Raw genomic sequence first — 27,084 nt, 5'->3', positions numbered from 1 at the left:
GACTCACATTGGAAATATAAAGAGAAAGGAAAAATATTAATATTGCGTGTAAATATCTTAAAAGGACTAATGAAATATGTTTATAGTTTAATAATTATTTTATTACATTATATTGTACTGCTTGTGATTTCGAACAGGCCAAAATTTCGTGGAAAAAAACTTTTATTCTATAGTTTTCTGGAGTAAAAAGAACCATAGAGTAAGTAATATACTACGTAAGAAAAAGAACCCATAATATTAGTATAGTAGTTAATATTAAAAGGGTTTATCTGAGTAGGAAATATCATTTTAATCAAATCAATAGTGTCTCCCTATAGATACCTACATCTGACAATAATTTCGATAAGTATTTTCTTATATTTTCACTAAATTCCGCATTTATAATATTGTAAGAGAAATAAGAAATAGTTAGGAACTGGTAAAATGAAATAAAACAGATCTATATCTATACTATTATGTAAAGTGAAACAGTTTGTTTTAGCGCGCTAATCTCAGGAACTACCTACTGGTTCGTATTGAATAGTTATTTTAGTGTTGTATAGCTCATTTTTCGAGGAAGGCTATGGGCTATATGACATCGCTATAACCAATTGCATCCATAAAAAATGTTGCAAAAATGAGAAAAATTTAATCCTTTTAAAAGCTTCCGTTGTGTGCGCTGCGTAAACAGTTAAAGTTATGCAACATCATGTATGATGGCATTGTTTCTCTTAAAAAGTTCTAAAAAATATATTATAAAAAAAAACCTTCGCCGCATCTGTTTGCCTGTACGGCCGCAATAATTTCAAAAACTACCCAACGGATTTAGATCATATTTTATATGGATGGAGATAGTTTAAGAACCTGGGAATGACACAGGCTACTCACTATCCCGGAAAAATATATATAGGGGAACTTTTATCCCGCAAAAGTCTTTCAAAGAGGCGAAGCCGCGCGTAAAAGCTAGTTTAGCTATAAACAATGCAATTTTATTGTATTTTTTTTTCATTCCTTTAACGTAGGTGACGCCAAATATAATGTTTCTAAGAACTTTACATAGTTCACATTAGACCTTAGCTAACTACCTTACCCATAATCAAGGGCGTAACGTAATTGAGGAGGCAGGGGCTGCAAAATGTGTAAAATAAAATCTTTCAAAATTGAACTTTGTCATTTCAATATATTGACGCATATCAATAGCCCGGAGGGAGAGCGTCGCACTTTAAGTTGTTTTATAAAAATGCCCTTTTTAAGCCAAGTTACGTCACTGCCCGCATTATGGTTTTAACCGATTGTATGTAGTACATCCAGTAACAGAAGCCGGTATGTATAATTTAGGCAATCGTGAGGGACACAACTCTCGTCTTCTGTCGAATGTCACTTTGTGATTTTGGTCACCAGTTCTAATATAGTCATTCTGTAGCGGTAGCACCCGTTAGGTAATGCGGTATCGTACCTCAAACTGGTCTATGATGCTTTAGCGAAGACTATTGCAAGGTTTTAGTCGGTACGGTGTGGGCAGCAGGCCAGTTACTCAAACATTCGCCTTGGCGTCCTGGGCAGCTGCAGAAAATTAAAGCGATTTCCTCGCGAAAAAGAAATGAACCGTCACTCAATCAAGCCACGTAATCAAATTATCTAGGTGCTGCGGAGGTCGTTATATAAGAAAGAAACAAGGAGGTATTTGTTAGGTTAATATAAGGTAATTTTACTGATGTCCAGTTGTCTGTAACAAAATTATCGTATCACCTTGGTTGAACTGGACCATTCTTGTGATTCTTGCCGTAGATTAAATCGTGGGTACTGTATAACATGGCTTTACTATTTATTTAAATACACCTCAGTCAGCGTAACGTTAGTACCAGGTAATTTTGAATACTTAGGTACACACGCTATGCCAGTAGGTACGTGCTAAGATGAAATGAGAATTTGATGGGATCTTCGGTGAAGTAATTGGCATATTATTTATTTGCCACTAAAACAGAGAGTTTGTAGGGTCGTCACGTTTCCTTACTCGTTTAAAAACTCCTCAAAGCACCTCTTTCCTTTAACGGCGTTTTCAATCAAGTCGCCCTCGACTCCTTCGCTTTATCCATCACAGTCGACAAAAAATCTGCCTATATCAGCCCACACAGCTTTGTCAAACCCGTTATGGAACTTTCGGCTTTAGTGTTTGAGCCACACAGGCTATATTGGTCTGGGTAATAATTTGTTAGAAAAGTACAAGAAGGTGAATATCGGCAGCGCAGGCCATAAAGGCAGTGATTCGAGGAGCGTTTCGTCAGTTTACAAGCTCGCTGTAATAAGATATCGGACGCTCTATCACCCTGGAAAATGTCTTTATTATGCTTCCCGAAACACTGACACACCGACGAATTTCGATTGAATATGAAAGACATATTAGATTATTTCATATTTCCTTAGTCATAGTCTTGGTTTTAAATGATTATATTAATAGGGTCTTTTTATAATATCACAGGTCTGAGACTAAAGCTATTACTTCATATTTTGTAATGTGTCAAGACGCGGTGCAAACGTTGTTTTTATGCATTTAGGTGATTCGAAATCTGTAATCATAAAAACTTATCTACTCTAATAACATTATATTACAGAAACGAGGGTAAAATCTGAGTTAAATAGATTTGGAAGCTTTTGTTTGCATTGTGCCAAACGTTTCTACGGGTATCCTATTTTCACTAAGTTCCCAACTTGCCAAGAAAGGGTGAGACGTTTTCGTGTGGTAATTTGTCGCTAAAATCCTTATTTATTGCAACAGAGAAGTTGGATCGGCCCCGGGGGCGAATTCGCAAACTTTGCTCCTTTAACTTCGCTTCACTGAATACCGACACCTTGAACACATATTGAGGTCGAATCCTCGTTTTCTTGTTTCACTTGAATTATGGACGAATAGCTACTTTAATACAATTCCAATGAAACTTTGTCTGACGAAGTTGTTTAGGACGTTGACTTTGTTTTAAACTATATCCTCACTGGGTTAGGTTTGTGTGATATTTTTCGTTACACAACATACAAAACTAAGTTATTTATTAACTATATTAGTGACATGTAAATTGTTCGTTTAGGTTACGTTCTTAGTTAAGTTCCAAGAAAAGCCCATTCCTAAACTATACCTTTATGCTAGAGGATGTTTATTAATAAATTAAGTATTATGCTAATGGATTTATTATATTATTTGCCTTACGTAGCTTGCGTGTTAGTTGTTGTAATTGTGTGTAACGTGACTGACATCTGGAATAGCTGTTTGGAAACATGTTAATTAATGTTATTGCATAAACACGGGAACTAACGTCCGAACATTTAACTTTAATCTTGATAAATACCAAAAATATGACCATTGTAGAAAATACGGGCCAGTATTCATTGCAAACTGGACTATTGTTCTTTCTGGCCCGTTCATTGTGGCTGTTGCAACTTACAGAATAATTTTCCGAGTTGTAGACTCTATACGCGATGCGAACTTTCTGGCTATCTTCATATGCATAATATGTTTTATTTTGTTTGTAACATCTTGGCGAGGGACATAGTCCGCTTTACTTGGTCGTATCCGCTGCTCGATTTAGCATATACTGTTATAAGATTGTTGCTCTCAAGTCGTGTTACAAAACTTCGCGCATGTGCTTTGCGGAACCGAAAGACAATTTATACATTATACAATTTTTAAGTCCTAGGTAAGTATAAAGACTGTTTGGTTGAAAAGTGAGTAACGTATTTTTGCATCTTGCGATCCTATTTGACTAGTCTTAGATCAAAATACATATTATATCCCGCATGTATAACGTGGTAACGAGAAACAAATGATCTAAATAACAAGGCCGTTAAGTCGCGGCGTCAGCGGTAAACCAAAGTACGTACGATCCCCTAATCACGATGATGAGGCCGCAACACAGACCTGAACGCACCAAGTGCGGCTTCTATAACACAAATGTGCACTCTGCTTAATTATAGTTAATGCACAATGACGGCCGGATTTACGTTGCCATGTTGGGAAGTGTTTACACGCAATATAAACACGCGCAGGGGTACAGAAAAGCTCTTCAGAAAATTACAGACATACAAAAGAAGCAATAACAGGGCACATACGAGAAAGTAGCGAATTTTCTCCCAAGATGTACGTATATGTTTTAATCTGAACGGTTCGTGAAACTTCGTTGATTGGAAGTGGGCGGATGCCTATTCACATAGCTTCTACGAACATGTGTTAATCACAGGACTGCATTGAAATGCTTCGTAATCAGAAAATTATGAGTAAAATAAAAGGCATAGCTGCACAAAAAGGGAAGCTTCTATGTAAGTTTTTACTAGATCGTATATTGCGTAATGTAAATATCGACAAAGTTTGGTGGTATGATGGTATCCTCGTGGGGGATCAATATGTTTTCCTTACGATGCTGAAAAAATATGTAAACTTTATGAAAAGGGAGTCTCTCTAAGTAAGTAGTTATGGTACCCGTCCATGATACAGGGCAGGGAAAAAATTCACGTCACTCTTATAAGGACACAGCGTACAGTATTTAAGGTAAGGCTAGGCAAAGTTTTTTTTACATTCTGCGAATATTTTGTATCAAGAGGTAGAAGTTTTAAAAGTTCGTCAATTACATATAAATGAAATATGTATCAGAACATAAATCTATAATAAATTATAACGATTACAGTGTATTTTTAGGTAAAGAGGTGTTTAAAAATATAATTTTGCATAAAGTTAAAATTCTATGCATGCAGTTTATCTATACTATTATATAAAGCTGAAGAGTTTGTTTGTTTGTTTGTTTGTTTGTTTGAACGCGCTAATCTCAGGAACTACCAGTCCAAACGGAAAAATTATTTTTGCGTTGGATAGCCCTTTGTTCGTGGAGTGCTATAGGCTATATATCATCACGCTATACCCAATAGGAGCGGAGCAGGAATGGCTAATCTCAGGAACTACCAGTCCAAACTGAAAAATTATTTTTGCGTTGGATAGCCCTTTGTTCGTGGATTGCTATAGGCTATATATCATCACGCTATACCCAATAGGAGCGGAGCAGTAATGGCTGATCTCAGGAACTACCGGTCCAAACTGAAAAATTCTTTTTGCGTTGGATAGCCTTTTGTTCGTGGAGTGCTATAGGCTATATATCATCACGCTATACCCAATAGGAGCGGAGCAGTAATGGCTGATCTCAGGAACTACCAGTTTGAACTGACAAATTCGTTTTGTGTTGGATAGCCCTTTATTTGTGGGGTGCTATAGGCTGTATATCATCACGCTATGACCAATAGGAGCAGAGCAGTAATGAAATATGTTGCAAATACGGGGACAATTTATTAGTTTTGAGAGCTTCCGTTGCGTGCGCTGCGTAAAGGTTAAAGTTATGCAACAATGATGTATGACGGGATTGTTCCTCTTAAAAGTTCTATAAAAATATATTATAAAACAAAGTCCCCCGCTGCATCCGTCTGCCTGAACGTCTTAAACTCAAAAACTACCCAACGTATTAAGATGAAATTTTGTATGGAGACAGTTTGAAACTTTGGGAAGAACATAGGCTCCCGGGAAACTACTACTTTTATAATGGAAAACTTTAGCCTGAAAAACTTTACAACGCGGGCGGAGTCGCGCGCAAAAGCTAGTATTATATAAAGCTGAAGAGTTTGTTTGTTTGTTTGTTTGTTTGAACGCGCTAATCTCAGGAACTACCGGTCCAAACCGAAAAAATCTTTTTGCGTTGGATAGCCCTTTGTTCGTGGAGTGCTATAGGCTATATATCATCACGCTATACCCAATAGGAGCGGAGCAGTAATGGCTAATCTCAGGAACTACCGATTCGAAGTGAAAAATTATTTTTGTGTTGAATACTCCTTTGTTTGTAGAGTATTCAAAGTCATATATCATCACGCTATGATCAATAGGAGCGGAGCAGTAATGGCTAATCTCAGGAACTACCGGTTTCGACTGAAAAATTCGTTTTGTGTTGGATAGCCCTTTATTTGTGGACCGCTATAAGCTATATATCATCACGCTATGACCAATAGGAGCGGAGCAGTAATGGCTAATCTCAGGAACTACCGGTTTGAACTGAAAAAATCTTTTTGTGTTGGATAGCCCTTTGTTCCTGGAGTGCTAAAGGATATCATCACGCTATGACCAATAGGAGCGCAGCAGTAATGAAACATGTTGCAAAAACGGAGAAAATTATTAGTTTTAAGAGCTTCCGTTGCCTGCGCTGCGTAAACGGTTAAAGTTATGCAACAATCATGTATGACGGGATTGTTCCACTTAAAAAGTTCTAAAAAATATATTATAAAACAAAAGTCCCCCGCTGCATCTGTCTGAACGTGTTAAACTCAAAAACTACCCAACGTATTAAGATGAAATTTGGTATGGAGACAGTTTGAGACCCTGGGAAGAACATAGAGGCTCCTGGGAAACTACTACTTTTATAACGGAAAACTTTAGCCTGAAAAACTTTATAACGCGGGCGGAGCCGCGGGCAAAAGCTAGTACACAATAAGATCGCAAATTGATGTTCAATGAAGAACTGCTCAGTGTATGCGTGGTCAAAAAAACTCACGAGTTGGTTGCTAAGTATTGAACGATGTTACTGAGTCTATCGTAAGCTTTTAAATTATAAACACTTATGTTCTGATAAGTTAAATCTAAGTTTTATTTGTATATTTTATTCCAGTAATTGCTTATTTGTACACTTAATTAAGTAAAGTATTCTAATGTTATGTATCTATAATGTTTGTTTCCCAAGATAAAGGCCTTTACTACTTCGCGAACCCCTGGTAATTTATTTACAGTGATTTTTATGATAATATTTATTCTTGTGCAATTTATACTTAAGTCTTTATAAGTCGAATATTTCATAAATAATTTTAATTTGCATTTGAATTTGAACATTTACCTACAAGTTAACTTGTCAATTGAAGCAATTTAACAAAGATCAATAACAATTACGGACGGCATTTACATTGGATCATTCAAATATCGCGGAGAATTAAGACAATATATAATTTTACCGCTAGAGCGTGAACGAACTTGCTTACCGGAAACTTAATGACATACCTTCGCAACCATACCTACCCGCACATAATTCTAGTTCGCTTCTCTGTTATTACAATGGTTATGTGTTCCACTACGCGTGGGTAGACGTGTAGTATTGAACTAGCTGGAATTATAGTGTTATTTTTTATCGTACTTATGCAGTTTCTAGAAATTTTTATTTCCATAACGTAGAAAAAGTATAAGTCGAGCTATTGTATGGATCTATTTTTATATACTAAAAATAAACCAATTATCCGAGTAGGTACTTTGTTTCAATTAATCTCGGTTATAAGTTATAACGCTTAACCACCTACGATAAAAGTCAGCGTATTTATTAAAGGATATGTGTACTTGAACTGTGAACATTATATTCATCCTCATTTGTAATTAGCTATTTCCGCGTCTACTCGCGTAGATGTAATGGATTAAAGACTGGATGTGTCCTTTATGCCATTTTCAAATTCGTTCGGAATGAAATTCTATAACACGTTTTATTTTGAAACTTAAATTTTAAGGCTTTAATGCAACTTTCAAATATGTCAAAACATTTTCTTCAGTTTGTTTCATTTCTTTTGACGTCTAGCAGTCTAAAAAGAGATATTCTATACTTACATACAATAAAATTTTACTAAAGAAAGACTTGATTATTTTACAAACTATCCATAACGGCAATAGCATTTTATTTGTTGTCTTCGGTATTTAGGCGAGAATAAGCACACTATCAAGTTTAAAAAATGTTGCTTGGGACGGTTCTCTTAAAAATGTACACCTCTACATTAACGCGTATCTAGCACCTCTACACATAGGTACAAGAGTGCTATGATATACAAAATTAAAATATAGAACATACACATTGCTTTATTATAACCGCGTATATTAAAACTAAAACCTCCAGTAAATTGGTAATTCATGTAACCAATGTTCATTAAAGCCATTACAGCTCATAAATTAGTCAAAAAAAATCTATAAAGCTTGACAAATGTGCGGGATTGCTATTAACGTTGTATTTAGCGCCAAAATGGTGTCTAATTACCGTACGTGATTATTTGGACGTACAAATACAGGCGCGTTGCGGTCATGTTAATTATTGACGGACATATGTATACCTAGTTTTGATACATTTATACGATATTGTGTTAATAACTGTTGTATGGCACAAATATGATCTCATTATTCGGTCTAGTTAAATTAAATTATATAGGAAATTTTAGTGACATTTTTCTGTGCATGAAGTTGCGTCAATTGATTTTTTTAAACTAATACATAACATACATAATGCTATGCCAGCATAGCATGTAGTGCAGTCTAAGTATCAAGGTGACTAAAATACCAATACCAAGCCAATAATTATCTTGTTACGTATCGTATTGTAAGTAGTGGTAGTACAGCTTTTTAAAACACATAACTATGTCCGTCTACACGTTTGTATTCAAATTTGAACTCAAATGAAGTAAGAATAAGTTTACAATTCATTTTAGTGGAAGTATATTTTCCAATTTTCAATACGGCGCGGCGTCTTGGTACGATTGGAACGAGTAGTATTTTTGAATATTTCCACTATGAAAGTTGGGACAATCCGGGATTATTGTGGCAACCCTGAGAAATGGAAGGATGGAATTGGAAAAGTTGAGGCACGCGACGTTGGCGGCTCGCGAGGATTATTGCTGTCTGTAGTGGTACAATGCGACATGTACGAACTTTCAGTGTTGCCTACATCTCAAGAGTAGGCGTTGCTGTCTTCTCGAATTTTGTCGTTTCAATTTAGGATGATTGCTGGCTTTGAGAAAATCTCTGTATATAGCTGCTTCTAGATATTTTTTACCTATCCTGTATTTTAAGGATTTAAAGTCAAATACGTTTAATTATGTATTATAATACTGTAAATGAAGATATAACGATGGAAGTCTAATATTAATTATAAGGCTCAATGAATTTAATAAACAAAACGCACCGAAAAATAATTTTCATTTTAATAATAATAATATCAATATCAGCCCTGTATTATATACTTGCCCACTGCTGAGCACGGGCCTCCTCTACTACTGAAAGGGATTAGGCCTTAGTCCACCACGCTGGCCTAGTGCGGATTGGTAGACTTCACACACTTTCGAAATTCCTATAGAGAACTTCTCAGGTGTGCAGGTATCCTCACGATGTTTTCCTTCACCGTTAAAGCGAACGATAAATTCACAAAGAATACACACATGATTTTTTTAGAAAAGTCAGAGGTGTGTGCCCTTGGGATTTGAACCTGCGGACATTCATCTCGGCAGTCCGTTCCACACCCAACTAGGCTATCGCCACTACATTCATTTTAAAATTATAATATTTTTTTAGAGCTTTTGTTAATAACCACTACAATTATGTGAGGAGGGACTGGCAGTAGAACAACACAAGCAGTCCCCATCCGTTACATTCAGATTTTTTTTCTGGGGTATGAGTCCATAGACACACCCCTTGATTCATAGACGTTTTTTTATCTAAGGACGAAGATAAAAAACGTCCACTGCGAAGGCTGTCATGCCGTCAGCACTGAAAAACAGACTTGTTATCACAACAGTGCTCCGTCCTTAAATAAAAAAACGTCTATGAATGAGAGGGTTAGTACATACCTATAAAGAATACGTCTGTGGTGCAAGACGATGAATTCTTAATTTTTGTTTCCTAATGTTTCTTGTCCTAGTTTCTACGAGGACATTTTGTATTTGCTTTTTAAAATTATTCGGAAAGAATATTGTACTGAATTAAACCCTATTCATTCTGTCTCAACGTGCTTTGTTAACACTAATGCTAATTAATACAGGTACTTAATATTATGTGTTTTTACTGCCTGTGTTACTTCATTCAGCAAAATTGGATTTCTTTAAAGCAGGAACCTTGACATAATATAATAGTTTACCGATGATTCGGATTGGTTGTCGATGCATGGAACGTCTACCCGCAATATATTTCTTCATAGTTTAATGCTAACGAGATGTTTTCTTTTTATTTCTTTAAAAATATATTCGCATTAATAAAGTGCCCGTATTTTCGAACACGCTGCTCGTTTGGAACCGAGAAGCAGACCGTTTTATCTATCGTCTCGAGTTCCAGCTCAGCCAATGCCAAGCGACGTAGTGGGTTAGGGACGCGTCCCCAGCCCGTTGCCGGCTCCCGCCACATGCGCACACGCATACTTCGAGCTTCCGCGCGATACTGCTCATAGTACCAAAATTTGTCTCGCAACTTTTAATTCTTTACGGAGCTGTGAGTTAAATAATTATGTGTCGAGTGATAATGTTCTTTAATTTACCTCGCCCGAATTTTTTTCTTTCTTTATATTGAAATGGCAATGTGTGTAACCAACATCTACTTCTTTACTTCAAAGTAGAGTTAGGCATTACAAGGATCTGACAGCGGTGGACTTCTGAACTACCCATGATATAGCGATATATATGCAAGGCTCTAGAAAAATGCATAAATAATTTAGAACTATTTTATAAAGTGTGAGATTGTGGCGACGTAGAGTCTAATATGTGCGTGAGTACGAAAATCGCCCGTGCGTTGATTTATAAGCCACTTCTTTGTCCTATCGTATTTTGGATGTAAAGTGGTGCGTACCTGGGTACTACTGGAATTGATACTGGTACCTTGTACCGATTACCGTGATCTGTATGAAGAAGCATCATTACCATATTACATAACGTTAATTAAAGGGTACACTGGTTGCATGTCTTAACCGCTTCAGTTATGGACACTTATGTGTAAGTTGAGAGTTGCGACTTATCAAAGTATCCACACTCGCGTCTCTTACCTTATGTGTACATAATATGGTCGTGCTGATATACAAACCAAGTTTGAATATAGGTACTAATTAAAAGCAACTTTTGTTTGGTGTGCAAATATAATTTTAATATGTTCTAAAATTAATTGGGGTAAACTCGTTTATTCATTGTTAAACAGTGCAACGTAATTGTGTTGGTAACAATTATTAAGCATTTGTGCATATTTATTTCTTCATGTTACTCATAACTGCGAAAGCTTTGTACGACCAGTTGATGAGCTGAAAATAAAAGATAATTAATATTATTTTTCAAAGTTTTGAGCAGCGCGAATTTAAACGGTATTTCGTGCGTTTATTGTTTATTCGACTTTGGCAATTCGTTTTCACGATTATATTTTCAAGTGTATATTATCGATCCATTGCACTAGTTAGCAGATAATTCCTCTCACCAAAATAAGGCGTTTTTATAAACAATATGCTATACAATACAATACTGTAATGTATGATGATATTAGGTCGGTATTATATTGTCCCATTGGTAGTTAATTATAAATTAAAGTGCTAGACTTACCGCAGTATATGTATCCAATGAGAGTGTAAAAATTTTCCCAGCGGTGACCTTCATTGGTCGCTTGCAGCGTTCCATGAAAAGTGTGATGTATTTGGCATTTTTGGGATCAGTGGCCAACCACGGAGCATCAAAGGCAGCTTGGCGAAGACCCGTGCTCTAGAACACACTTACATACTTATCACTTCTTTTACTTTTTCAAGAGTAGACTGAGGCGTTATTATACTTCCATTACGTCAGCTCTGTTACGCCTCTTGTAATAGGGGGCGAGCCTAATGCCATTTACTTAGCACAATTCCGGACTCCGGGCTGCGGCTGGGCGCGAAACCTTAAATCACCTTAGCTAAATTTATACTAATATGTTAAGCTGAAGAGTTCGTTAAAATGCGCAAATATTAACCACTAGTAAACAAATTTCATATTTTTTTCGCTAAAAGTAAGCTACATTACTCCTAAATGCCACAGGCTTTTTATCCTTCGAAAATATTTATCCCGGAAAAAGACTTTTACGTGGGCGGAGCCGAAATTGAAATCTAGTTATTGCATATTTTTAATATTGTAGATAAATATTAACCGTATATAGCAGGACATAAAGATAACATTTGGACCCATTATTTCGGCCGTGCGCTAATAAAACAACGAAACCTTTACAGTGTTCGTTCCTTTATTAAGCCCACATTCGAAATTTCATTTGAAATTTTTCTCTATTGTAGAGAACAAAGAACTCTGATCATTGGAGCATTAGATTGATTAATTTAAAATAGTAAAGGTATAAGTTAACTACATGCGGTCAAGCAAGGCCTTGCTAGCAAACATGGATTGGTCATCGCATTTGCACTTTATAAATGAGGGCTATCGTAAGTAATTCCACATTTCTACATGTACAAATGCTGTTATTTATCAAACTATAAATCAAGTGGGCTCATAACTTTATAACCTTCAAAGTCCCCAAATTGTAGACCGCTATCGCTTTGATAGCCGCGGTGAAACGAGTTAGATATGTTGTAAATGTAGGATGAAAAATTTAGGGGCCTGAATTATTACTGAGCTAGTGTTAGTTATGGCTCGTGTTTTGTAGTCTCACTGTTGTATACAAAAATATTGGTAGAGTAAAACAGTCTGGAATTTCTGTCCGATATGGCGATAGGCTCGCCCCCTATCACATCTTGGGACGGAAAATGCTTGGCGAAAAGTGGGTGCCATGGTTGTGTCTCTGCATAGTGCATACCCCTTCGGGGATAAATTCGTGATTATGTGTGAAAAAATTACCAGTAAACCAATACTCTGTAGTATACATTGTATAGTATAGTACAGTTTATACAGTCTACTAGTAGTCTATAGTACCATCCGATTATTTAAAATAAGTGATATGCTCTCTTATTTTTTATTATACTGACTTATCATAAAAGCTTCTTACTTGCGTACGTGATTAATAAACGAATGCCATTTCATTATAATATTACAATAATATACCTTCCAAATCAACTCGTTTCCAAACCAGCATAATATGAAAACTTCGACCAACATACAAGTTAAATATATCGCCATCCACACCATCTGCATAGGATGCCCGCTTGGGTTTTCAATCTGTAAAGAGATAGGCTCACATATATAAAGTCCTTGCAGTGAAGATGGCGTGTATCCAGCCGTGAGACAATAGCTATGAAGTTAAATGTACAGGGAAGTTATTGTTGTATTTAACTTTATAATCACATCATAGCAGTGGCCAAGGGTATAAACCGATTCGTGTCGGTTTCCCTTTCGTAGCTTATGTAAAATCTAATACGATTTGCAAACGACATCTATGCATATAATTAGTACCTATGTTATGTCCGTTTCCCTTTCGGAAAATGTCACCCTTCGTAACTGCATCATCGTGATAGTCATCATCACATATTAGATATCACATAATTCTCTCCATTCTTTATAAAGAAATCTACGTGTTTAAGTGGTCAGTATTCAGTTGAAGTTTGTACCTGATATGGCGGTATTGTCGCTCCCTCTCACGTCACGGAATGAAATACATATAGGTATAATGGAGAGTGGGTGTACAATTTGTGCGTCTGCCTATCCTTTTGGGAATAAAAGGCGTAACTATATGTGTTTTAGTGTAAGGCTGCGTATTGTTAAAGCTTTCATTTTGAGTTTTGAAAACTTCGTTTTGTATTGATAGTAGTTTCTGGTCCCGGGCGGACAAGATGAAGTCAAGTGGCTTTGTTGAGCACTTTTGTCAAGAGTTGAAAACGATTTATAAAACTTTTATCAAAGAAAAACTTGTTTTGCCAGCAGGTTTTATGAAGATATACCTATATATTGATTCATGAATATTCGTATTCATATTACATAAATACTAATCGTTTTATGTAGCGTAATATATAAGTTAGTTTTATAATTTTTTAATAAGAATTCTGCTAATATTAATAACGCATAACTTTTAAATATTATGTTATAAATATAATTTAATTATTAATCTTAACAATTGGTTTCAATATACCTATTGTCCATTTCTGTAATTATCTCTAGGTTTAAACCCGGATAAATACATAGTTCTGATTTTATTCTCGGAAATATCTTTCAAGAAGGTAGAACCGTAAGAATACAATATGTAGCTGTAATTAGGGGAGTTCTATTCGAAGGATAGGTTTAATAACCGCGTATGTAAAAGAGTCTAAAACATCTACTATTTACCTATAAGAATACCAAAGCTGTCCTTCGATTAGAACGGCCGTAATTAAAAGAGGACATAATATATGCCCTCGTAGACGGAATCGGGCCCTCTGACTATAAATATCTTAACAAGTTTAACAATAATATTATAATCTCTACAATAATAAAAGGGGCTTATTCTGATGATACAAAACATGCGCATAAGATAGAAAATGCAGCTTTAGTAAGGAATAAATATGAATAAATTATTAAAAAATGTCTCACCGATAAAAATTGTATCCCGATCAAACAGAGTACCATAACGCTCAACATGAATTGTAATGCAGATGCCAAACTGAAAGCGTTCTCAATCATTGATACGTATCTGAAATGAATAAAAAGCATTTGAAACGTGGCTCAAGTTTTATCATGAACTATAAAATAAATCCGTACTGAACGGTAACTTGGTTGATATTCCATGAACATAAATCATTTGAGTATCAAGATTAACTCATTCTTATTCAAATTCAGACCCATTTTACAAGACGTTTTTATCTTGAATTGTACAATAATATGCAGAGTGAATAGTAGATTGATATGAGTAGAGCTGTCTTTTGACGCACACAGGACATTACATTTATATGCATGAGAAATACTGAAAAAGGAAATATTTAACCTTAAATAACATAAATTATTCTTATGTTACTAGACCATTTTTATTTTTATTACCATCAGTAACATGACGTCCACTGCCGAACATGGGCTTCCCCTAAAAATTTCCTGGTGGACCTGTCAAAAGCGGCTTGGATTCAGCATGTTCCTGCAACTTTTATCAAGTCGTCAACATTTGTTTTGATTATTTATTATTATACATTTTTTTTTGCTTTATCCGTGACCACTAAAATTACCACGACGATTGGTAAGGTAAAATTTAAAAGTAATAAAACAATAGAAATTATTAACCGCATGATGTGGTTATGATGAACAATGCATTCCTTCAAAATACATTTCATAAAATAATTGTTGTTATTTTGCAGTCCAATGTATTTATTATCTTTAATGGCCTTTTTGCGTCGCCTTTCCGCAACAACGTCGAAATTACGGAGATTAAACGTTAATATTTCTATTTGGCCAACTGGAAGAGGAAAATAAAAAAATAATAAAGCCTTATATTACATGAACATAATTTCATATACCTTCTGGCTCCATTTTCAGGAACAAATTTAATATTGCGGGATTGCGATAAGATCTACTATATCCTACCCAGGGAATATTTATTCGATGTATTTGATACTCGTTTACGTTTACGAATTGTTTTTCTATTTACAAATAAATTACGTCTATTTATCGATGTCCTATTTGATTGTGGTTATTTACCTACATTTGTGGAATTCAATCATAGTTAATAAAAAGGGCAGTTTCCTATGTTTGATTTTGTATATTTTTTATATCTGTTACATATAATAATAATAAAAAATAAATAAATGTGAAATCATCAAAATTGGATGAAAATTAAGCAGTTATTCTTATTTAAAAATATTGTTGTTAACAATAGTGGGAGCGTGGTGCGCGCTATCTCTTTCTCACGCACGCAGTGTCATGGTCGGCGTCACCATTCAGTGACATCACTGTTATTTGACAGCTACCCCTTTTACCAAACTATCACTTTCACCAAGCTATTTATTTGTCAGCTGTCTAAGTCACCTGTATTCTTTTATTACAGTTGAATAACGAGACAAGCATGCCTCTCGTCTGATGGTAAGCGATGCGACCTCCCGTAATTAAAAATAGTAACAGCAAAACTTTGAATTCTTATACTGCCCAGTAATAACACTGGATACAGTGTCCTTCAAACTAGAACATAGCGGTGTATTCACGTTGCTGCCCTATTGCTTGGCGGTAGAAATACACATTGTGGTGGTACCTATCCTGGCAGCCGTATTAGGTTTTATAATATTGGGTATGTTTTATAGAATTAATTCCTTCAATCCTATTGTCTGGAGAAGGAATAGATTTTACTAAAAATGGTCAGAATTGTATTTATTACAAAACTTTCTAATGAATAATACTTAGATAATTTTTTTGTCTGATGCGTACAAAGATTAGGTGTAGCCTAACAAAAGTAATAATAATTATAAACGTGCTCAAAGTAATCGTGTATGCTATAATATTATCTTACTGGCAGAAGCAACAAAAGCGGCCAGCATTGTATCCATAACAGCGTCGATTATGCAGGTTGCTGGCTTGTAATAAATCTGTGAACGCAATCGGCAGTTAATTATTCTGGGCATTATTCTCATTAGAATGAGCGTCAATTAATCTTCAATGTATTAGGTTTGCTTAGTTCGGATCAATTATTCGATAATTAGTGCCTTGCCAACTGTTTCGCATTATACACTTTGTATATTATACTAAGTATATGGAGTTTTTAAAGTTTTTTTATACATTATTAAAAATAAACAATAAAGATGAATAATTGTTTAGTATTATTTCAGAATATTATCACAAAACTTAATGTTCGTAAAAAAACAAAGATTTGTCTGTTTTAAGTTTTTAAGAAGGAATATGTTTTTTTTTATTATTATATTTAGGTAATATTTACTTACGTGATGTAAGTATATGGCCACATACGTTGATGAATTGTAAACATTGAAATGTGGGTACTCCACATTTGTAGGTAAAATATTAAAGTTCTCCGTTAAAGGCATTACAATCCCAACTGAAATATCGAATACAAAAGATTACCATTTTGGATAAGTGAACATTTGCAAAAAAAATATCTATTTATTAAATAGCAACATTCGCCTTTTGTAAACTCAGTGGCCCCGTCTGTGTCACCGAAATTTTATACGATATTACGTTTTTTTCTGACAACCACTTTATGAAATTCGTTATAATCCATAAAAAAAACGTTTACCCGAGACCGCTCCGACGCACATTGTAGAGTAGAATGTCATGACGAAACGTGCCCTCTTAATACTTTTATGTATAATCTCTCTGTGCTCCATCTCCTTTGCCTTGAATTCTTTGCAATGCAAAAATTCAAGCAGATTTACAACTTTCTTTTTGTTGAACCAAAACACGACCACTTTGACATAAGTGTACATTTCACTGAGGAATAAATACAATCTGAAAAAATATTATCTTTTTTACGTTAGCCATGATAATAGAGGACAAAGTGTGAGGAAAATGGGTTATATGTGGATACCCTTCAGCGACGTTTCCAATATTTTCTCTCCGCTTCAGTAAATAAACGACTTCTCCGATGCCGGGAAAAAAACACACGAGCCATAAGACGGACAGAGTGTACATCATCTGAGCCCAAAAATATATAGTTTTCCACGAAAAGTTGTTGTACCACATGCCATAGAATCTGAGCCAGTAAATGTGTACTGCGTGATACAGTCCGGGATCGAGATTATCCCACGACTCGACAACGCCGTAAGGCAGTATTATCGATAGAAAAGACAATTTCTTTTTCACTGTTTCAGTGCAAATTGTCATTGTTCTTGTTTAACAGAATCGATATGAACCCTTTGACGGATAATTTAGAAATGCCTCTCGAAACTCATCATATTACGAACGTGTTGCTTTGTGTGAACGTAGAAGTAGAAAGTGACATTAAGTGGATATTATACATTATTTTGTTAGACTTATTGTTAAGAAGAAGTTCTTTTCTTATTTTATTGTTATAAATCTAATGCTTATGAAGTTGGTGATATACATATAGGAGTATATGTCATTTAAAGGCTTTGTTTTATAAAATGAAACTAATACTTGTATTATTTATTCAGTGGATTGAATTATTATTGTATATCTCGCAAAACAATGTTGAATTATATAAAGCAAATAAATATTAGCAGTAGTATGCAAAGAAATGTAATAATATATTGACGTGGATAATTTATGCATTTGGTACTATAACTCGCTTATGAAAATCTCTAGACAGCATCGACTTCTTTCCAGTTATAAATCAACTATGTAATATTAATTGGTCGTTATTATTTATAGAGTTTCTAGATTTGCAGATGATTTAAAAGTAATGATCGTCGTAAGAGTAAATCGTTAATAGTTTATAGTAGGTATACTACATCTTTTGATAATGTTTAATTTATTTTATGCCGCGGTGGCCTACTTATATCGTGTGTGCGGTACGACAGCGGGTTCGAATCCAGGATTAGGCAAAATTATATTGAGTGTTCTGCTTAGTATAAACGAAGAGTTTAGAATTTGTGCCCACTATGCCTATAGGCTCGCCATTAAATCATGGAAAGGAACATACTTGGAGAAAAGTGGGTGCCGTGGTTGCACATCTGCTTTCGGGGAGAAACGCGTATTGTGTATTTTAATTTTGTTTATAAAGACTAATTTTGCAACCATAATTTCTTAACCAAGTTTAGCTATAGTTGAATGCAGTCCCCTTAAATCAGTTAATTTAATATGTCGACGAAAGCAATTATAATAATTACAACAGCAATATAATTACCGCTATATAAGAAAAGGACCGTTCTCTTAACTACGGATAATTGTATTTTCAAAGAGGCTTTCAGATATTCATAATTTTCAAGCGAAATACAAAGACGAAATAAAGGGGTTGCTGAATATTGGAACAACATTTTATTAATGATACTATGATAATTAGTGTAATTGTCTTTCATTTGACTTCGTGTGCTGAATGTGTTTAGTAGGTTGAATTCACGGAATTTCCTGACTAATTTTACACAAATAATTTCTATGAGTTTATGGGGGAATAGGTTGGTTGTACTCTTTGAGGCAGCGCTTTATTTTTATAAAGCACTGGCTGGTTTAAACCTAATGCAAATATTTAAAATGATTGTCAAACACAAACGAAATTGTTTTTACCATCGATATATATTATGTACCACGTACGTTTTTACATTGATGTTTTTAGTCATTTTTTTTTTACATGTTTATATAAACGTTTCATTTAATTGTAAATTTATTTAAGGAAAGTATTATGTTGGGGTATCGCTATATTTTTTAATTTTAAAAGCGCTGGGCTAATGGACATTAATCGTTAAGGCTGTGACAATTGCTATTTGTACATTTCCCAAAGCGGTGTGATCATACTGAGTTCTTAGATTAAGATTATTGGTCTTCAAAAACAGAAATACTACTTATTACAGACATGTCAGGGGATTAATTATAAGTTTTAGTTAACATTATAAGACGATGCCAATTTGAAATTTTACGAAAAGTCTAGCAATTTGCCGTAATATTATACGGCGTTAACAATCAGCGGCAATGTTATAGTGTCAGCGCAGTTTTTAAAAAGTAGTCGGGCAAATAAATCCGTTTAATTTCTTACATTACTCTAATGTCTTAATTTTAAACATCTAGAAATTAATTCCTTAGGATTAAAATAGTTCTGTCATTGAATCGGCTCAATGCTAATTACACTTAGGGACCCGAATATCGTCAGCGGTGTGTTATTATTATCGTTTTATCCCTCAGAATATTCCCAAGTTCATTACTTTCTAATAGTGGAACCAAATTACTTCATTAACCTGGCGCACATTAAACAAAAGACGACAATCTACACACGCAAGCCACACAAGCCACTAACCCTTTTTTCACTATGTCTATCAAATTCAAAGCTAATTTGCAGAAACAAATTGCTGAAGACTTATTTCTTTGTTGGTAATTTCACTGGAAACTTGTGGATATGTTCGTATTGCATGAACTTGGAATTTTATGACGATGCAACATAACATACATAAGGACACAGAAACATAAGATAAGTAAAGTGTGTTTAAGCGGGATTCATGCACGGTTCGAGAGAGTTGCTACCGGGCACTGCTTTAAATGAGCTGTCATAAGACTACTTAGAGTTGTGAGTAAATAAACGGTCTTCTACTGCTAATCCATGTTTGGTTACTCAGTGAACGTTGTGTAACATTTTGGGTGTTTAATGCTGGTATGAGTATACGATACTTACATTAATATTTTGCTTTAGTTTTCAGAAGTTCTTAGGGACCTAGAGCTATATATGATGACTAGATTGAAGAAAGATAAGTATAGAAAATGAAAAACGAATAGAATATAACGTTCCTATTGGCAATGTACTATGTTTATAATTAAATAAAATGTACCAAATTTACTTCGCTACTGACAAAATTTGGCTTTTAACATAGTTTTGCTAGCAATGTGTTTTTGTTTTCCATTTGTTTTTAAGCTTTCTAATGACTATGAAAAATTAATAACCATAATTGATGATGGAAATTGTGGTTAAAGGAAAATTAACAAACAAACATCCAAACTCAATTACAATTCATTGCGGCGTGGGATCAAAAAATAAATAAATCATCTGTTAAATGAGTAGATACGTTTCTCGCTGACGGGCGCTGACTGATCGCGGGCCCACAATATATAATGCTAAAAAGTGATAAAACATGAAATGATTTATGTGAGTCGCACAGAGGCGATCGTATTTCCATAATCATCGCTGAGCCCGTTTACAAATAAAATACCTGAGTTTAGAAATAAAATATACAAATCAAAGACGTACGCAGTCGTCTGTAAAAATACATTTACAAGAATGCGCTGCGTTTGAGTGATGACAAGTTACAAACTTTTAAATATACGAATCAGATTTTCATAAAAAAATATTTTATTCACGAAACAGCGACCCTTAACTAGTTGCGTGTTGCATTTAACGCCCATCATATTCTGCATAACAGAATATAAAAGTAAATTTGAGTTGTGCTTTTGTTCGGTGCTATTGTATTCAAATATTATTTAGACATTGAACTGAAATAATATTTTATACCGTCGGCTCATATTTTATCTTTGATTCTATTAAATCTGGTTGTGAAAACAGATTTTAATAATGCAGTAGAATTGTATTGTTTAGTTTGATTTATAAGTACTTATAAGTTCACCGCGCAGGTGACGATATCAATATATCAATTCTAGAACAAGTTATGCTTATTTCCAATCTATTATTAGAGGGCGTCAGTGGTTTTAAAACAAACGGCACTGGAAATATTTCCAGTAATCCGAAATCGTGTAACTGAAAGTGTTAATATTAGACTAACTAACTTCCCGTCTATAATATCATTGTAATAAATATGCTTAATTAGGCCGTGCTTTCCTTTAATTATATTTTAATAATAGTTATAGATACATGCTCAGACGTTAAAAATATTTAACTATTTCGCGTTAATTTCTTTATGAGCCCATCAACCGTATTCCTCGGCGAGCAATCGGAAGAGGCTCTGCGGCGCGTTACATTGTCTTCAAAGAGGGCAATAAAGATCGAGGAAACTATTGCATTAAACTCTGTGCATCAATGTTTCGTGAAGATATTAAAGTGACGTAACGTTAAAAAAATAATATGGATCGAAATAAAGTGAAGGCATTAAGGCCATAAATCCTTAAATATTATAAAACAAAGTCCCCGCCGGGCTGTCTCTCTGTTTGAACGCGATAAACTCAAAAAAATTAAAACGAACTTCAATGAAATTTGTTACGGAGATAGAACATAGGTTACTTTTTATAGCGGGACTTTTATCCTAGAAAATCTTTAACACTAGCGAACCAGCGAGACAAGGCTAGTATAAATATAATTTGTTTAAAGTGTTGTTATTATTATGATTTATAAGTTTTTTATATTACAAAACAATATTTTATTTTTTCGGATAATTGAAAAGTCATGTCACAAATCGGCAAGACAAACTTGGCATTATAGTTGTCAATAAAATAATATTATAACTGATTATAAGATAGTATAACCTAATATAGCCTGTTTTCTACCAAAGCCATATTTTAGAAAATCTTTCTAAAATTTTGCGGGTTTATGCTTCTGCGATCAGACACGGGATTGCCTCTGCGACTGGTTCTAAAGGCACTGCTATTTTGAAAATATCTGAATTTGTTTGTGTAGCGCGTGGTGACTGAGGCTATATTATTGTATCCATGAAGTAAATGTTTTTTTTTATAAAATACATTTAAAGTAAATAGGATTATTTTTACTATTGTAAAACATACCTAATCTGTTCGACATAATTATATATATAATAAAATGGGCCATGTGGAGTATCCAGGTGCATGAGACGATTCACCAGTCATATTCTCTAAAAAAAAATGTTATTGTGTTAAAATGTAAAACTGTTGTTATTTTTAAGGGTACTTTTATTATTCAACAAGTATAAATTTAATAAGTTTTATTTTAATTCCATCACGAACTTAGTTTATGGAAATTTCAAAATAAGGTGGACTATCAAAGGTTCCTTTACCTTATAAATTTTACGAATTCGTTAACAGTGTAGTAATTTCCTGATTAAAGTGGTACAAGACGTTAAGTACACCGAATGATTTACTAACCGGCCAAATACAAACGTATGTGACTACTTCAGGTTACAACCTTTTTATTGCACCATAAAAAATACAACTTTTATTATTACCGTTCGTTCCAACGTTGATTCGTCTGGAAATAGTATTAAACGTTCTATTTACAATCTTGATATCGTTTATTATAATTGCAGATCGTGAGGGTGGAAATTTCAGCGGCAACGGCAACATAAGTGTTTGAAGACATTTAAGGTATTTGTATCGCTTACAATTCTTCTGTGAACATCCGACGCCAGGGGAGACAAATGGGTCGTTTTCACGCGATACACCCACATTAATTAGAAACGCGTGCTGGAGGGGCCAGTAACGTACTGATTGCTATCTGTCAGCGGGCACGCGACTGCTTATTTGTTGAGCCTGATCGTGACTCATTCTGTTCTCTGCTGTGTTATTATGACAGTTTAAGTTTGTCTTATGTTAGTTAAGCATTAAAGAGCTAAGGCATCGCGCACACGTTTGCGCACTTTGAAACATTACCAGTAATATCATGTTGGAAGTTATTCGATAAAAAAAATACAGTTTCGTATAGAGCAGTTTTTCAAGGAAAATAAATTAATAGCGTCAGCGTGGGGCTCAAGGGACCACTAATTAGTTGCTCCTATATTATATTCCAGATATTTGTCATAGTACGGATTCCTACCGACCGTATATTCTCCTACATGATTATAATCCACATAAGTGATTCATTTTCGTGAATCACATTGGCATGGCGTTTAGTTAGATTTCGTTGTGGTTATAATTTGGTAGTTCATAGCGTTTAACTAGACGTTGTTAATTAGTTATTTGCCAGTATGAATAATTTCCATTAAATGTAATAAAATAGGTTACTAAAAGTTGTACCAAATAAAAATATTAATACTTTTCTGTGTATAACATTATAACATATTATTCAAAGCGAAATAATAAATTTCTATTGTGCTATTGGCAATTGTAAAACATAAATCCAAGTTAATTTGATTGCCTTTGATGTCACATACACAGTGCAAAAAACCATTTGCACATTGCTTTGTACGCTAGAAAAAACTTTTATAAAACTATGTTTTGTTTAATTACTCTTGGAGACGTAAATAAACATATCTATTAAAGGTATTTACGAGTACGTAACAAAACAATAAAGAGTTGAGTAATAGGGTAGAGATATAAAAGTATTGCTAAATAATCGAAGTAAATTACGTTACATCACGTAACATTGTAGGTACAAAATGTAATCATTTTACCTCGTGTACATAATATATTTTTGGCCTAGAGCAAAATCAGGTACGCACATAAATACATAATTATATAGAAGGGAAAAAGATTTGTTCGGTCCCACGGGCGGAACACGGCGAATGTCAAAGGATTTGTATGACGTAGGCGAGTATGCGGGGTAAATTGACGCCGCGCCGTTCGGATGCCGATACCGTGGCGCGATTGCGGTGCCGATAGGGTCACTCGTATCTCCAAGGACGCGCTCGGTAAGGGACGGCTTCTAATGGTAAATTAATAACATTACACGGTTTTTCGGTTTGTGGATTTGACTAAGTTTTTGGAGTAATGTAACGAAACTCTTAAAGGCTTACTTAGTTTAAATCCTTTATAAATTCGTTTTATAAAAAAATATAAAGAAAAACCTTGATTATATTGGAGTATATTGTGAAATATTATGAAATTTTATAATAAAAGAATTTTAAAAAATGTGTTATGGATTAGCATTACAACACAAAACTTTTAAAAATAGGGATAGTGAGCCTTAGGCTGTTCAAGGATTATGTAACGCAATTTTTGAAGATTTTTTAAACCCTTCCCCCCATGTAACGCGCCGTAACGTTTTCCTGTACGCCCGCGCCCACTTTCAAAAAGTTATGCAACTCTAAAATTACAATATTTTTCGCAAAGTACCGAAAAATCGCTAAAATACCTTTGTTATTTTTTTAAATAAAATATTCCAATGTCATAACGCGTTGTACGAAATCCCCTCCCGCGCGTGTAACGCATCGTAACGTTTTACAGGACCCCCCTCCCCTCCAAATTGCGTTACGTAATATTTGAACGGCCCCTTATTAGAAGCCGGACTTTTTTCGACCACCCTACGTCACTTGTGTTATGCACAAAATTTTAAGAATTTTCATTATACATACACAAGCCATATCCCATAGGATTAGGTAATAGGCATAGACTATAAGCCCTACATGCAACGATCTCCACGGTCTTCAACATTCGTAGTTTAAGCTTATTTATTTATATCATAAAATTTTTATTAGTAGGCCGCTGGTCTTCGTGGCAACAATGTGTTGGCTTCAACGGTGTAGTATGCTTATGTTTTAACCGACGTGAAGCGGTGAACTTCACTGTTACTTGCAGCTCGGGAAAATGCAAAAATCTCACTGTTACTCTCCAAAATACAATTGCGATATCCTCTTTTTCAGTGATCACATGTTTCCTCTGGCATTAGGTATCGGTTAGTTTACCACTAGGGTTTTATATATAACCGAAAAATAAAGAAAAACGACGTAATAATATATCTACATATTTTAATAGCTATGTTTTAAATCACAGTGTATAAACAATTACACCTTAATTATAATAGTAGGTTAAATATACAAATTACAGGTTTACAATTCAATATCAATAGTGTTGAACAGCTCAATCCACAAAGCTCACCTGTCCGTTTCCTGTAATATAACTGTCATGCGGGTCGCCTCACGACATTTGCTTTGTCATTACAGTCTGATCTGTCAACATGCATTGAAGTTATGAAAGTAATTAACTTGAACACGCTACGACTTCATCGATGTTTCCACGTTAACAACAATATAAATTACGCTGGTAACCGTAAAGGCCTAGGCAGAAGCTTAAGTTTGAACTCATTCTTTAGAGATATAATATCTACCTCATGATGAGATAGTTAGTATCATCAGCTTTGTATTATATAGTGTCCCACTGCTGGGCACTGACTTCCTGTACTAAAACAGAGATTAGGTCTTAGTCCACCAAGCTGACCTAGTACGGATTGGCAGACTTCACATACTGTCAAAATTCTACATTAGTACTTTTTAAGTATACAGGTTTTTTCACGATGTTTTCCTTCACCGTGCTATAATTCACAAAAAATACATAGGCACATAATTTTAGTAAAGTCAGAGGTGCGTGCCCTTATTTTTTGAACCTGCGGACACCTGTCTGTAGTCCGTAACGCTCCCAATTAGGCTATCGCCGCTTCCACCTCAGGGCCGTAGCTAGGGGGGGGGGGCATTGTGGGGCAATGCCCTACCTTAATAATTAACGAATTTGTACATTAGTAAGAGTTATTCGTATTGATGGGTGAAATAACCCTCTTTCGAGATTTAAGGGAACTTTGTTACAATCTGTATATTACCTTAAAAATTACGTAAGTATTAAGCTGTTTTTTCTTTAATTTTTTTTTATATTTTTACTCACGTTCACGAGTCAAGAAAAAAAAAGATTGAGCAGATCAGATGTAGTAACATTTTTATTTCCACCATGCTTGTAATAACAGTTGCCCTACCTTAAATTCAAGTCTAGCTACGGCCCTGTTCCAACTGTGATATCATATACAAATTACAATCTTGTACTAGTAGCATATAATGTTTTTCGGCATCGAAAAAGTGGTAAATAGTTGCTTATCCTGGGAATAGACTTTACAAACATACTTTTCACGGCCCATAGAATAAACCCACAATAAGATATATCAGTAATTCCATGATTTTAGCTCGATTTGAACTTTGCTTATTCATATTGCGGTCATAAAGAAGAAAAAAAGATTTTATTATTCGGACAATATCAGTTTAAGATGTACAATGAAGATGGGAAAAAACAATATATGTAAAGAAACATAACAATATATGTAAAGTGGGTAGAGAGAATTGTGTTCATAAACAAGTAAACGAAAGGCGTGAGATATTAAATTAGTTACTGAGACCACAGAACGTAGGTAGATCAACTTCTGACATAAAACTTTTTCCGCAAATTCGTGGGGCAGCAAATAGCTTTACCTTACTTGTATTGGCTAGACTTTTTGTAGCAAATATTTTCAAAAGTTAAATAAGTTGACTACTAGTTGAGTTGTTGGCAGTAATCAGCATGGCCATGAGCGCCGAAAAATCTACCGAGTCATAGAACTTTTGAGTGCATTACCTACTATTCCATTTAGCCCTATAATAACGCGTCTTTAGCTTTATTTTACGGGTTAATAATTAAAATCTGGACAGGATACGATGTTTTACACTATTTGCTTTTATTTCCACTATTGCATACGTTTTTGTTATTTTAGCTAGTCGTAGGTGATTCCCATGCTCGTCACTCTGGGTATGCGGCAGGCGACCGCAGACCGCGTCAGCGCAGCGTGGTGCGCACGAAACACTTGTTTTATTTCGCTTCACATGCAACGTCAAAAATATGACCTCTAACCGCTGTGTTACTAGCCGGGTCATCGATCATTAATCTGCAAAATACATCACGAACATGGTCGATTGCCAGAAGTTAAATAAATCCTTTCACTTTTCCTAATCCTCACCTTTCTATACTACAAATTTAATCGTATTCCGATGGTGAATACAATCCACCAGGTACCTACTTGATCATTTTATAAGGTATTAGAGCATTACATTTTGGTTAGCCCCATTCAATTACATATAAATACAAGTTAATGTCGAACGAAAATTCCAACATTTATTCAAATAACCCGTAATGTATTTTCATGACGTATCA

The 27,084-nt window shown here is 34.7% G+C and overlaps 1 protein-coding gene across 1 annotated transcript; it reads right to left on the bottom strand.

Moving 5' to 3' along the window:
- Window positions 1-10,910: 10,910 nt before the first annotated feature.
- On the bottom strand, window positions 10,911-17,601 carry LOC115440103 (odorant receptor 46a). Its single transcript, XM_030164266.2, has 9 exons — window positions 17,213-17,601; window positions 16,922-17,133; window positions 16,611-16,723; window positions 16,184-16,259; window positions 14,968-15,139; window positions 14,290-14,389; window positions 12,832-12,945; window positions 11,362-11,517; window positions 10,911-11,069 (listed from the first exon to the last, which is right to left on the bottom strand). The coding sequence occupies exons 1-9, from the start codon at window positions 17,506-17,508 to the stop codon at window positions 11,016-11,018; spliced, it is 1,293 nt and encodes a 430-aa protein (XP_030020126.2). The 5' UTR covers window positions 17,509-17,601; the 3' UTR covers window positions 10,911-11,015.
- Window positions 17,602-27,084: the final 9,483 nt, after the last annotated feature.

The sequence above is a fragment of the Manduca sexta genome, chromosome 8 (genome assembly GCF_014839805.1).
Source record: "Manduca sexta isolate Smith_Timp_Sample1 chromosome 8, JHU_Msex_v1.0, whole genome shotgun sequence".
Taxonomy (NCBI): Eukaryota; Metazoa; Arthropoda; class Insecta; order Lepidoptera; family Sphingidae; genus Manduca; species Manduca sexta.
Note: the sequence above shows the minus strand (reverse complement) of the source record. Positions and strands in the feature narration are given on the sequence as shown.